The sequence below is a fragment of the Salvia splendens genome, chromosome 3 (assembly GCF_004379255.2).
Source record: "Salvia splendens isolate huo1 chromosome 3, SspV2, whole genome shotgun sequence".
In the NCBI taxonomy this organism is placed as follows: Eukaryota; Viridiplantae; Streptophyta; class Magnoliopsida; order Lamiales; family Lamiaceae; genus Salvia; species Salvia splendens.
Window position 1 is genome coordinate 39,331,529 of NC_056034.1, and position 14,857 is coordinate 39,346,385.

At 38.2% G+C, this 14,857-nt stretch overlaps 1 protein-coding gene and 1 long non-coding RNA gene across 2 annotated transcripts; one reads left to right on the top strand and one right to left on the bottom strand.

Moving 5' to 3' along the window:
- Positions 1-267: 267 nt before the first annotated feature.
- Positions 268-1,843, bottom strand: LOC121797004 (F-box protein PP2-B11-like). Its single transcript, XM_042195749.1, has 3 exons — positions 1,682-1,843; positions 1,117-1,238; positions 268-1,016 (listed from the first exon to the last, which is right to left on the bottom strand). The coding sequence occupies exons 1-3, from the start codon at positions 1,841-1,843 to the stop codon at positions 359-361; spliced, it is 942 nt and encodes a 313-aa protein (XP_042051683.1). The 3' UTR covers positions 268-358.
- A 4,995-nt stretch (positions 1,844-6,838) lies between these two features.
- LOC121795992 lies at positions 6,839-7,303 on the top strand. Its single transcript, XR_006049678.1, has 2 exons — positions 6,839-7,144; positions 7,250-7,303. It is a non-coding gene; the product is annotated as an uncharacterized LOC121795992 (long non-coding RNA).
- Positions 7,304-14,857: the final 7,554 nt, after the last annotated feature.

A 14,857-nucleotide genomic window follows, 5' to 3' on the forward strand; every position in this document is an offset into this window, starting at 1 on the left:
GTACATATTAATATTAGTATATTTGTTATACATTGGTATATCAAATACTACAATATATACTATAATTTTTGCTATATTATTATACTATTATTTTAAAGAATATTATACAGTACTAAAAATTCAACATTTTGATATTTTTTTTACCCCGATAAGTGCGGTATAACCGTAAGTATTTCGTTATTTTTCCAACATACTTTAGGGGTGCATATGTGAATCACTTTAGAAATTAATTGCATGCAAATTCATGATTTAAATTTGCAAGTCCTATTTAAAATATGTAACCACCAAGTTCAATTAATGTACCTCAAATCCTTGAAACGAAGTGTATATCTATTACACAAGGCAATGAAGCATTAGTCTAAGAATTGGAAAATGAAGAAAGGAATAATGGGTTGGGCCTAAACTCAACACCCTGAACGATGAGACCCGACTTCCATTGATGGCCTTCCCTCCCCAACAGCCATGTTTCGACCACACCGTGTGCACCTCGATCGTTATAGAAGCTTCCCAACTCCACCTCCATCCATCCATCGCCTCTCCTCACAGCCACTCTTCCACTTTGAGAACCACTGGCGCTTTGCATCTCATCCTTCTTCGTGAACCCATCGCCTATCCTTACCGGCGGAGGGCTGGGTCGCCGTCGACCGTGGGGTCGGTAGTTCCTACCCCACGAGTTCTGTTTCCCGGGGGACTCCGACTTTCCAGTTGGGCGTTGCAGGTGCACCTCAGCAATCTCAGTCAAGCCATCGCCTATCCTTACCGGCGCCTCTCCAGTCCGGCTGTGCCGGTCACGAGCATTCTCCCGCCTGAAGTGATCCAGAATCTCATCATCGCCGTCGACTTTATCATTCATCAATCTCACAAATGCATTGGCCAATTCGAGTCCGTAACTATTTCGATCCAGCTTGAAGACTAGATAACAACCATAGACGGTGTGGGAGGATAGCATCCCTGTGTTTATGGTGCCTCTGATTTCAAGCCAGCAAACTTCTTTTAACAGGGCAACCTCTGAGAATCTGCAATTGGTTTAAAACCACATTTGTTATTTGTTAAAGAAGCCCTGTTTTTTTTTATATTGAAAATGTGGGATTGGGATTGGGATTGTGAAGAAGGGACCTTGAATCTGGATGGGATGTGAGGTCCCAGTAACTTGGTGTGTCGCCACACCAGATAATTCCCAGCTCTCTTGCTCTCACCATGTAGCATTTCTTCCCCTTCTTTCTTTCCAGCCAAAAGCTCTGTTTTAAAAATAGAACTCTTTCCATTTTAGTTCATAAATTTTCTATTTTAAGAAATCTTTAAACCCCTATATATCAACTTATTTACCACTTATATCATTATTATAAAGTAAACCTCACAATTCACTAACATTAATTCCATTACTTTTTTTCTTTCTCTCTCTTACTTTATCAATTGTACATTAAAACTTATGTCGTTTTAAAGATTTCTCTTTTTAAAATACGGAGGTAGTAATTATTTAATAAATTATTAATTATCATTATGATAATAATAAAATTATAAATAATATAAATAATACAGTAATAATATACATAATTGATTATAGTTATATACTTATATATTATATTGAAATTAAGTATGATTTATAATTTTAAATTATTTTAAAAGAATTTTAATTTATTAAATAATAATATATAATAAAATTATACTGATTGAGTAATACCAATTTTCCGGCATCAATAAGAATCGGAGAGTTGCAAAGACTCGAGTATAGCTCTTTCTTCTTTGCATAGACCACCGGAGATACAGATCTTGACACAATCTCCAGCAAATCCGCTCCGTCCCACTCAGTGTCGGAAAGTGTTTTGAAATTCTTGGGAGTCATCGTCAAACCATGATGTGTCGTCACTGATTGTGCTGAAACTTGTTGAGGGGCGGAGAGCAAGTTGCCTGAACTCCTCTTTTTTCAGCACGGCTTCGACTAGTCTCTCCCAGTTGTCGTAGTTTTTAGACATATCCAAGAAATTGGCGTCAAGATTTTTTATATGTTTTCTTGTTTATAAATTGAAGCCAGGGGAAAGTAACTAAGACTTCATTGAAGGAGATGATGTATCATGTATGAGCAGCGTCATACATTTGACTTCTAGCATATATAGCAAATCACATTTATTGAAGGTAGGTAAGAGTGCGTTACTTCGTCAACTTAACAAATAAATTATTTCTGCCAACACAGTGTGGAACGTGGATCAAGAAAATCAATTTTAAGGGTTTGCTATCTCCACCGTCTAATTTTATTTGCATACACAAATACTAGTACTAGTCATAGTCATAGTCATAGTCATAGTCATAGTCATGTGAAACTTTTTATACGACATAATTATTTTCAAGAAGGTGAATTATCAACCGGTGTTTCTATATGCATATAACATATTGCATATGACTAATTCGATGGGATTCTCTGTCCGATCTCTATGTTCTATGCCCTGTTATTGCTTACCGAAATGGCCTTAAGTATTGGTAGTATATGAGTATACTGGAATTAGTGCGGGGCACACACTGAGGCAAAGAAATAAAAATTAGGGGCGACATCGTGCGCCCCACGAATCCGGTGCACTAGAATGTTTACTTGCATCTTAAGTCTGAATTTATTCTCGATTCTCATTCTATACATAAAGTATAATTGATTGAATAAAATATGCGTATAATTAAATGATTATAGTTTTTATTTAGAAATTTTTAATGAGTTTGATGATATCCCAGTGATTTGTTGAGATTTGTCTTCCTATCTTTATATAATCTTTCCATTTGTTTAGCATATACTCCCTCCGTCTCATCTCAAGTGATTGATTTCTTTTTTGCCTTTATTTTACGAAGATGATAATAAGTAGTTAAAGTAAAGAGAAAGTAAAGTAACAGAGAGAATAATATAGAAGATAGTCGTATCTATATTATTCTCTTACTTACTTTACTTTCTCCCCACTTTAACTATTTATTACTCTCTTCATCCCATAGAAATAAGCCATATTTTCTTTTTCGTCCGTCCCATACAAATAGTCCATATCCATTTATGGCAACCTTTTTCTCCTTCTTTTTCACTTTATTATTTATGGACCCCATTATCCACTACCCAATTTAACTACTTTTTCTCCTTCTCTCTTACTTTATCAATTATGCATAATCACTTGAAATGAGACAGAAGGAGTATTCTTTATGATTATCTTCGTAATTAGCTCTATAATTATCTTTAGGAAATAGCTCCATAATTAGTGCGATTTGCTGTAGCTTTGAGTTGGATATAATTGTGCTCTTTTCGGCACACAAACATATAGAGAAAACAATATTCACACCTAGTTGTGTCCAATTTATCTTTCATATCACCAAAGTAGATTAAAGACCAACCAGCTTCCGCATATTGATCATCTTTATATCCAATATACTGATATACTACCTCTACCTCTCTGTCTACAATAGGAGTCATATTTGGTATGAGCATGAATTTTACGAAATGTAAAGAATAGTGGGTTGGAAAAGTTACTGGAATATTGTGTTTACTTTTATATTGGTTTTATAATAGAATATGAGTGAAGTGAGTTAGTGGAATGGAGGACCTATTTATCATTTATGGTAAAAATGTAATGTGACTCTTATTGTGCGACAAACCGAAATGACAAAATGTGACTGATAGAGTACTATTTTTTCTCTCATCCATAAACCATGACAAAAGGGGGAAGAAGAAACCTCTAACAAAAAAACCCACTAGACTGGCCGTGGTCGACGTAATGTCACCATTTTTATCCCCGGTCTTGATAACCCCAAATATTGTTTTCACGAGTGATATACTCTGTGATGGCAATTTACAAATTAGGATGATGAAATAAGTAATGCCCCTTTCGCGAAAAATAATCTTGATTTTGTTGATGGATCAATTCTATTTCCAGAAGAAGGCTTGCAGGAGTTATTATTGTGGAACGATGCAACGTTATGGTTCGAGGTTGGTTGCATATTTCAATGGACAAAGAAATTCACAGTACCGTCAAACATGAGAAGACTGCAGGTGAGGTGTGGGAAGATTTACAAGAACGTTTCGGAAGTGAAAGTGCACCTAGAGCGTATGAACTAAAACGTATCTTGACTCTCACTCGACAAGAAAAAATGTTTGTTTTAGCATATTACCTCAAGCTCAAGGGCTTAGTGGGATGAAATTCAAGCAATATCACCCTTTCCTAAGTGCAAGCATGGCTGGTGTAGTTGTGATATAACGAACCAACTGATAGCAATGAAGGAGAAAGAACGTGTGATAAACACGGATTTTGCATGTTTTTAGTGCCTTTATTTGGCCAGTTTTAAATGTCAATCATGCAAATTAATCCATCCGTCCCATAAGAATATGCACTCATTCCTTTTTATTCCGTCTCACAAGAATATGCACTTTCTAATTTTGGAAAGTCTTTTATCTCTAATAGGTGAGATCCTTTCTCCACTAATAATACTTTAATTACTTTTTCTCTCCACCTCTCTCTTACTTTATCAATTTTACATTAAAACACATGTCGAACCCAAATTGCATATTCTTTGGGGACGGAGGAAGTATGTCATTTAATTGCCTATTTTATACATTTTTGTGTTTTACGTGTTTTATGAGAAATGTGCAAAATAGACATAGAAAATGACTGAAAAATGTCAAAAATGAGGAAACGGACCAGATCAGCAGCCACCGAGTAGACCAGCAGTCGTCGAGCAACCAACGCCCGTTTCAGAATTTGCGCATGCAATGTAGTTACAACCAACGACGGCCGAGCATGAGTCAGCGGCCACCGAGAAGTGTCCGAGGAAGTCTAGAACAATTTACCCTATTCCTCTCCAAAACTTACCTTTATGAGCCAGAAAATACTACTCCCTCCGTCCCATGGAAGATGACCCCTTCATTGGGCAGCACAGGATTTTATGCAGTTATTTTTTGTGTGTTAAGAGGAGAGAGTAAAGTAAGAGAGAGGGAATAAAGTAGAGATAAATGTGTTTCCATTTTAAGTAATGGGTCATCTTGGTTGGGACAAACCAAAAAGAAAAGTGAGTCATATTCAATGGAACGGAGGGAGTACCATATTAGGGAAAACGCCCACAACTCTATAAATACTCCCCATACATCGTAATGGAGGAGAGACTGTTTCACCTGAGAATTCCTTTTCCATGGGATTATTCATTGAGAAGCCAAAGATCATTCTATACTTGGAGATTGGAGTAAGAGGGTAAAGAGAAGACTAAAACCAACAAGATTCTGCCTTTAGGTTTTATCATAGATAACTTTTATGCTTTCATACTTTATTATTGATTTCGTTACTTCATTCATGAGTAACTAATTTGTTGAATTCTGGGGATTGGAAAGTAGCTCTTCATGATTATTTAATTCTTATTTTTGAAATCCAAGACTTATATTTACTTCGTTTAATTATGTTCTATACTGCTTCAAGTTGCGTGACACATCTTGTCGATTTATTGGCAGGTGGGAGAATCGAGAGAGGATCCATATGTTAGATTCATATTGTTGACACTAAACCTAAGAGTGAGGGCATTATAAGGGCATGATTATGCTTTTAAGAGTTATTAGCTAATATTGACAACCTTAATGTTAGTAATCCACAATTTCGGTCAACTGCAGTAATTAGGTGACTCGCCTTAGTAACCGTGAAGTCGTATGAATATCATAATTGTGTATTGAATAAACAGAAGTAGTGAAAGCCTATCGCACTTTGGAGTGGATTCTGGTTGGCCACTCGGATCGAGTGGGTTTTGAGAAGAACTCCACTCTGTCAAGTGAAGTTCTCTGAATCAGAACCATATTCGTGCAGTGTCACTCGAACATCCATACCCTTGTCGAGTTTAATAAAATCATTTTATTAGGTGTTGTTTCTCAATCATGGGGTATACCCCTCCGATCCTCGTTTAGAGAGTCATATTTCTTTTTGGGACGTTCCGACATAATAGAGTCATTTCTATATTTGAAAAAAAAACAATACACTTTCTCTCTCATATTTTATCATCTTTCTTACTTTATTCTTTCTTAGTCTCTCTTACTTTATTCTCCCTCTTATTTTATTCTCTACATTTCACTTATTATACAAGTATCTTTTTTAATCTTCGTGCCAAAAAAAATAGTATTTCTATTAACATGGAACGAATGGAGTACAAGATACCAAACATAGAATTAACTTGCAAATGAAACTCCAACTTAATTTGTAGAATATTATCCTTCAGCCAAAAAATCATAATTTTAGTTGTTGAAACGTTTCACTCTAAGTTATAGATTATGAATTTTAATTAGCACCATACAAAATTATTATTTATCTTCATGGAATAAATATAGTTGCCTTTTTTGTGGTCAAATTTGAAATGCTTATTACTATTTAAAATGGTACCAAGCGAGAAGTTTCTAGGCAACTTCGTGGTAACTTAAACACAGAGGAGTATCAAGTATAGACGACTAAGACAGAAGGCTTTTCCTGTCAAACACAAAAAAGGATTCCTATAAAATTTTTATAGGTGAAGATAGGACTGGGAAAATATACCGAAATATCGCACTTACCGTATCGAAAAAATACCGAAAATATCGAATTTTCGATATACCGTACTTTTCGGTACGGTATCATACCGTACCGAGAGTTTTAGGTACGGTAAAGGTATGCATTTTGTATATACCGCGGTATACCGCGTTATACCGCATTATACCGCAATTGCGGTATATACCGCAATTACGGTATATACCGGAAATCACGGTATACCGCATATTGCGGTATACCGAAATCACGGTACGGTATACCGACAAAAGCGATACGGTAACGATATCTAAATTTTGGTATACCGATAAAAGCGGTACGGTAAAGGTATGATTTTTGGTCATACCGCACGGTACGGTATGCGGTATGACCATTTCGGCGCGGTATACCGTACCGTTCCAACCCTAGGTGAAGATGAGTAATCAGTACGACAATTGGGAGAGGCTGCGCCGACAGCACGACCGGGAGATAGCCCTGTGCCCTTCAACGAATTCTAGCCCCTTCAGCTCTAGATCTTCCAGTTTTAACAGTGAATTTTATTATCAGCTACACAGTGCCATCATCAAGCACTCCAACAACCCAAATTTTCCATTTTCCTCGGCAACTATGGCGAGCAATAGTCTTGTGTTTCATCTGTAAGTTTGGTTTGAGTAGGGAGCTTTCTTTATTTTACTGTTCATATTCTTTTTCTGTACTACTTAAAAAGTGCATGATCTTTTCAATCTGATGATCGTATGCAGGTTAAGATTGTGGTAAGGGTGTCGATGAACGACAAGAAATCCCTTTGCAAAGCCCTAAAAATCACCACCGGGATATCCGGCATCGAATCGGTGGCTCTGGCAGGGGCGGAGAAGGATCAGGTGGTGGTGGTGGGGGATAGCATCGACGCGGTGGAGCTCTTGCAGCGGCTGAGGAAGAACGTGGGGTACGCGGAGTTCGTGAGCGTGGGCTGGGACAGAGCCAACATGGGCCAAGCCGCTGCTCCAGCGGAGACTTGGACCACGGTGCCAGTCCCAATACCCCCACGGGCCCCACCAGCTGCTCGTGTTTATACGTTTTTTAAGAGCATCCACAATGGTAATAGGCCAGCCATAGGCTAGCCACAAACTCCTCCTACCACATCATCAGGACAAACAACTGTACAAGCAATAGGCTAGCCACAATAAACAAAATTATAAAAAATAAATAATTAAGTCTCGAGTTCGAACCCTGGGTGGCGTAATTTGTCTTTCCTCCTTGTTATAGGAGTTGATTTGTAATTTCCTCCTTCATATATATGATATAAATATATGAAGTTAATTTAAAAAAAAAAAAAAACAATCACATAAAATACGGAATTAAATTTACTGACACAGATACATGAAAATTTAATAATAATAGTAAATTTTAAAAAGTACATTAAATAAAAAAAATTACATTAATTAAAAAAAAACCCCTCTTCCACACACGAGCCTCCGCCACACTCCTCGTGGCCGTCGCCGTTGCCGTCGCCGCCGCCGTTGTAGCCGCTATCCGGGACCCCCAAATCTGCGGCATCTGAGCCCGCGTCTGAGCCCCCCAACTGTGCCGAAGCGGCATCCAAATCGACCTGCATACTCTCGAGCATTGAGTGAAGAAATATCTTCTCCACGGGTCAGTTGCCGCCCTCCATTCAGCTAAGATCTTGTGCATCTGAGCCTGCGTTTGTTGACGCGCGAAGAAGGCGAGCTCGGTTGGCGACTTGCCAACTGGGGGATGCCGACTGGACCTCCTGGGACCCCTGGGCGACCCCCCTCGCTACCCGTTGCGCCCGCCTTTGACCAAACAGGCGAGTGCGGCGAGTAAACGATGGATGGGACGGGAACTCCTGAACATCCTCGGGGAGGTCGTGGGAACCACCGCTGTAATCACCGGCATAGTTCAGTCGCTGCTTCTTCGGCCAGCCAACATCGACACATGCCCGAAACTTCTCGGAGTCCATCAGCACCTCATAGCAGTTCCAGTAGGTGAACTCATTATAAAGCCCGGGCACGGGGAAGGCTTTCTCCGCTATCCTCCTGCAGTCCTCGTCAGTTTTGCCACTGGTCTGCATGCGGAGGGCATTGTTGTACAAGCCAGAAAATCGGGAGACCGCAGCCCTGATTCGGTCCCACCCCTTCCGGCACTCCTCCCCGTTGTGTGGCCATCCCTCCGGGCAAAATGCATTGTAGGCTGCTGATATTTTAGCCCACAAGTTGACGATCCTCTGATTGTTCGAATGGAGGGGATCATCGCAAACACTCACCCAAGCCTTTGACAGCGAGAAGTTCTCCGCATCCGTCCACTTCCTCCGTGCCGGGCTGTCGTTATCAGCCGGCTGCGACGACTCGCCGACCACCCTTTTGCCCTTCCCTTTGCCCTTCTTCTTCTTTGGTGCGCCCCGACCCCGCCCTACTCCCCCCGTTTGAACGGGAGTGTCCGCATCCTCGAAATCTATCCCCAACTTCTCTAAGGAGAAAGTCTCACACTCAGTGAACTGCGTCTCCGATGGGGTCGATGTGTGTGAAGAAGCAGTCAAAAAATCAAGACTGGGGCGATAGACATTGTCCCCACGGCGTCCCCTGCATCCCCGGCTGCCACCCCGGCATCATCTGCATCTCCGGCTGCCCACCCCGGCATCATCTGCATCTCGGGTTGCATCCCCGGTACCCCCTGCCCACCTTGCATCCCCTGCCATCCCGGCATACTACCCTCGGCTGCCATCTCGGGCATCATCTGCTACCAAGGGTACATATTGTAGTACCCGGCCATCGGACCCCATCCACCTCCCACGAGTACAGTGGGAGTTTGAGACCCGCTCGTCACTGGAGTAGACTCGTTGTTGTTCTCCATTTTGCTTTATTGCTCTTGTACAGAAATTAAGTGAGAGAGAAAACTCGTTAAAACAAGCGGTGCGAATGAAAATAACGTGCAAATTGCGTATATATAGTGTTTCGAAAATTAAAAAAAAAAGTGTTGGTCGATCGCTCGCTGATCGTCAGCCTACAATGGCGGCCAGCCGATCGGCGAGCGCATCGGCGAGCGCATCGGCCAGCGCTCATAAATCAGCATGCGCTCGCCGAAATTCTCACTGTTTTTCCGCTCGCCGCCTACAATGGTTCGGCTAGCAGACCGGCCAGCGCTAGGAATCGGCTAGCCGGTCCGCTAGCCTCCATTGGATATGCTCTAAGGAGAAGAGAATTGTGTTTTACTGGCATGTCACTTTTTAATTTCCGTTTAGTGATTTGGGAATTTCCGTTTTTCTTTTCAAGTGCTTAAATGAAAATACTACTACTAGATTATAGGGATATTGGTCTAAAATTACGAATTTTTGCTTACTTTTAGTCTAAAATGTTACTCCCGGGTCCCATCGAAATATATCATTTGATATTAATAAAGTAAAAGAGAAGGATTAAAAGTAGTAGAAATTGTTTAGTGGGTAGTAGGGCCCATAAATAATAAAGTAAAAAAGAATGAGAAAAAAATTGTCGCAAATGGATATGGACTATTTGTATGGGAGGGATGAAAAAGGAAATATAGTCTATTTCTATGGGATGGAGGGAGTATAAATTTTACATTTCCAGTATTATTTCTCAATCCGACCCAAATAAGATATTTTTAATGAAAAATTATTCTATGCGGACAACAGTGAAATATTTATAATATGTTAGACAACTAATTAAATTCGTGGCAAGTAGAATAAGAAGGCACATAGTAAATCACATTGTTTAGTTATGTCAAATTGATGCACTTTTTATTAGCACTATAAATACCTGCAAGTATACAGAGTATGAATAGTATATCTAAAGGTTAGTACCAGATATAGATCACGGGGAAAACAATCACAGACTGGCTACCCTCTACTAAAACTCAATTACTATTTGGAAAACCAAAAGATTTTTGAATTTTTGAAAGCAAAGAACGATTTGAAAGCAATAAACAACTAGTTGCAAATAAATCACGGAGATAAAAGTATAGAGATAAGGGAATTCCAGGGATGTTCGTTCATAATTATGGTTATACAAATTCCAACTACAATACCCTAGCACAGTTCTTACTTTGATAGAACGAGTAACCTAGTTTATGCTCATGCGATGCAAACGTTGGTTACAAACATTAGGGTTGTCAATCCTAAATACGTAACTCATAAAAGCTCCTAAGACCTTTGAAATGTCATCACTCTTAATTAACAGTGTCGTTTTAAAGGAAGCTAATTGTAGTGTCTATTAAGTGAATCTAACTCGCCAACCTCCTCTCACGATTATGTAGCAAGTTATATTAGTTCATCACAGAATGTGTCACTCAAACATGAAGCATTATTCAACAACTTAAGGAAGAAACAAAGTAAGAACAAACGGATATTAAATAGAATAAAGAATTGTATAACCAAAGTCGTTACTAACACATCACTAGAATCCTATGAATTTAGTTACACATGTTAGAATAATCTAAAAACATAAATTGAAGGGAAAACAATTGGAACATAAAACTAAAGCAAATAAAATCCAAAGGTTGAATCCTTGTAGCTTTGATGTTCTTGAATCCTTCTTCGACTCATTGCACAATGAAGTACTCTAACTTTTAATCTCTAGAAAATATGTTGCAAAAAGAGGATCCTAATGATGAAGCTTTAAGGGCTATATATAGGGGAAAAATCGCCCCTCTCAAATAAGGCAAAGGGTTGCAAAATATGGTAAATCTTGGAGAGAAAGTAGGACAAATTCTTCTCGCCGCGTTTTTCTTGCGGACCGTTGCACCTTGCCCAGCGGTCGCCATGCATTGATCCGAGGCTTCTGACTCTTGGGTGGCGGTCGTCACGCATTGCCCAGCGGTCGCTGGGCTTGTCTTCATTCCATGCACAAATTTCCCGGAACGGGCCGCTACAGATATGGCGGCCGCTGTACGCTCCCAGAAACTCTAGATTTCCTACTTCGCGTTTTGACTCCCTTTTTAAGCTCAAATATGCACATTTCTCACAAAACATGTTAAAATACCAAAATATATAAAATATGCAAATAATGGACATGTAATACAACTTCGACATTCAAAACAGACCAAGTAATGGCCTTAAAACCGTGCAAAATCCGAGGGTATTACAAATAGGATAAAAAAGCCATATACGTTAGTCGAATATGGTGACTGTCCATGAGAAATAACACTCGGAATATAATATTTATGATATTTTAGACCAATTTTAAAATGTATAGAAATACTAAAATTTGACTAAAGTTCATTGTTTTAGACATCAATATCTCTAGATCATATACTAAGTACTCCCTTCGTTCCATTAGTGTTGACATATTTCTTTTTTCGCACTCATTTTGGAAAAATAAAATAAATACTCCATCTGTACGTGAAATGTTGTCCAGTTTTGTCATTTTGGTTCTTCTTTGAAATATTGTCCACTTTGCTTTTTTCCATTTTTGGTAAATGGACCCCACTTTCCACTAACTCCTTACACCTACATTTTATTATAAAACTAATACTCCCTCCGTTCCATAGTAGTAGAGTCATTTTGCCATTTTGGTACGTTCTATAGTAGTTGAGTTATTTCATTTTTTAGTAAAAGTGAACAAATTTCTTCTCACTTTACTCTCTCTTACTTTATTCTCTTTTCATCTCTCTATCTTTTTCCTTTCCTACTTTATTCTTCCTTTACCTAACTCATTTATTAAAAATTTTCTTAATCTCTGTGCCGAAAAGAAATGCATCAACTACTATAGAATGGAGGGAGTGAAATATTCAGTGAAATATTGTCCAAGTTTGACTCGTCGCGGGTTTTAAGAAATATGAAGAAAAGTGAGTGAAAAAAGCGAAGAGAGTAAAGTAGATGATGAAATAAATCAAAATGGATTGCATATTTTGTTTTTTATCAGAAAATAAAATGACTCATCTTTATTGGGATGTTCCAAAAAGGAATACGTCTCAATTTAATTGAATGGAGGGAATATCACTTTTTCAAAATCAGTGCCGAAAAAGATATGTGTCAACATTAATGAGGCACAAGGAGTACTCCTTTTTATGTAGTGTGTTTTTAAGAGATATGGGATGACATTATATTATGGAATTATATCATTGATTAAATTTCTTGCATTTATGGTTTAATATTGAGTATATATTTTAGTAGCTTATTTTGCATATCTCTATAGTATCATAATCTACATGTGTTTGTTTCAAAATAGAAAAGTATTAATAATTACTCCCTTCGTCCCATAATAATTGTCACTCTTATTGTGAACATGGATATTAAGAAATGTAAAGAAAAGTTGGTTGAAAAAATTAGTGGAATGTGAGACCCACTTATTTATATTAGTTTTATAATAAAATGTGACTGAAGTGAGTTAGTAGAATGTGTGACCTACTTACCATTTATGGTAAAAATGAAGTGTGACAATTATTATGGGACGGAAGGAGTATTAAATTATAAAATTTGATTAAATTTTAATCAATCTTTTTTAAAACTAGAATATTAGATTACATAAGTTTTAATTTTCCTTAACTATGTACAAAATGTCGTCTTTTAAGTTTTAATTATATTGACATAATCTTGATTACATTGAGGCATGGAAATGTCAACTTACGGATAAAGGAGATCTAAGTATGAGGCAAGCCCTACAAATAGGGGCGGGAATACGGTTACCCGTGGTTATCCGATCTGAAAATATCGAGTACCCGTATCTGACAAACTCATAGTTAAAGATATTTTTGTGGGTGATTAACACAAGTTATTGTTGATTTAAGGTGTTTAGTATAGATTTTCACTCACTTATGCACTAGGTAGGTGATTTAATGAGTTTATCGAAGTTTTGAAGTAAAAACCGGTGAAAACAAGCTTGAAACAAGGCTTAAGGAGGCAAAATAAAGAGAACGCTCGATCGTGCGCTAGGACAGTAGAGAAACGCCCGAACGGGCGTTCGGTTTGTGCATAGGAGTCCAGAGAATTCGTCCGGGCAGTCATTTTTCGAATAGAGATTCGCTCGATCAGGCATTTTGGAAGAGAAACGTGATGCCGAAATAACACCCAATCAGGCGTTCTCACACTTATAAATAGCCAGGTCGAACGATTGTGACTTATACTTTATTTTGTCCATTTCTCACTCCAAGTATAAAAAGGAGTTCACACATTCGATGACCTAACTTTCACACACTCAAATTGAGCTAATTTCAAGAAGTTCAAGGTGATTTGAGGGCAAAGGAGCTTCCCCATTCGATATTGAAGGAAGGAGACATCCCAGAGTCCACCAAATCTACCTCCCTAGAGTCCACCAAATCTACCTCTTGGGAGTATCTATTTCTTTGTTTTCAAGTTTTCATCATTTTCATGGATTTGTCATGTATTATGATGAAATTATGAGTAGCGAAATATCTAGTAAGGATTTGGTGAAGATTTAATGGATTGTATAGATTAATCCTGTCGTTTGATGCTTATCTATTTCATTTTATGGTTTTGTTGATTGTTGTGCTTTCATTATTCAATTGCTTTGCTACCAATTGAATATATCTTTGCCTAATTGATGCTATTGAGAAATGCATGATTGGGTTTGATGTGTAATCAACAACTACGAGAAATTCATGTATTCGAGATAAGCATGTGCTAAAGAGAAGGCTTGAGTCAGGTTTTAGGAGTTAGCTTCGACGTGTAGGGAAGAGAGTTCGACATAGAGGTTGATCCACGTGTTAGGTGCACTTGAGAGAGGGCCAGCCAATTGTAGCAACTTTCCTAGCCATGAGTGAGGCCCAAATAGATGAGCATGTCCACTAGGTGATATCCGTGATCCATTGCAATCGGAACCATAGCCCTACTCTCCCAAATTTGTGGGAAAACCGTTATTTCTTTCCTTTCCTTGTTAATTTCATTTACTTCTTAGTTAAGAAAATCAAGAACTCCTCTTATTAGTCTAAATAGTGTTCAAAGTCCTTTTGTGATACTCAAACTGACATTTAGTCTTCAAGGATCGATAATTTAATTTGCCACGACCAATAAAACCCCGTACACTTGCGGGTGATGTTTTGAGCATTACAAATAGTTAAGTGCGCACCCGAAATTTGTCACACACGTATACCCAAACCCGACCCGGAGTGTGTTTCAGTTATCCAGATACCCTACACGGGTATTCAAACCCTCTAAATAGGGTACCTGAATACCCGACATTATTCATATACTAGGAATTGAATTTTGCCTATATTTTAATAATAACTTAATAAATAATAAAAATTAAGAATATGAGTATACAATAAATCTAAAATTCTCTTTTTCAATAAAAATGAATGTAATTCTTTTGTTTGTTATGCTAATAATACGACTTATGTTTATGTCTCTTGATGGAAAATACAAATACAATGATGAAAAA

Excerpts from the sequence above, each read along its gene's own strand:
- LOC121797004 (XM_042195749.1), bottom strand. The coding sequence starts at position 1,843 with ATGACTCCCAAGAATTTCAAAACACTTTCCGACACTGAGTGGGACGGA. Across the intron at positions 1,239-1,681 it reads TTATTGATGCCGGAAAATTG|AGCTTTTGGCTGGAAAGAAA; the intron begins GTATTACTCAAT and ends TTTTTAAAACAG. Across the intron at positions 1,017-1,116 it reads ACATCCCATCCAGATTCAAG|ATTCTCAGAGGTTGCCCTGT; the intron begins GTCCCTTCTTCA and ends AACCAATTGCAG.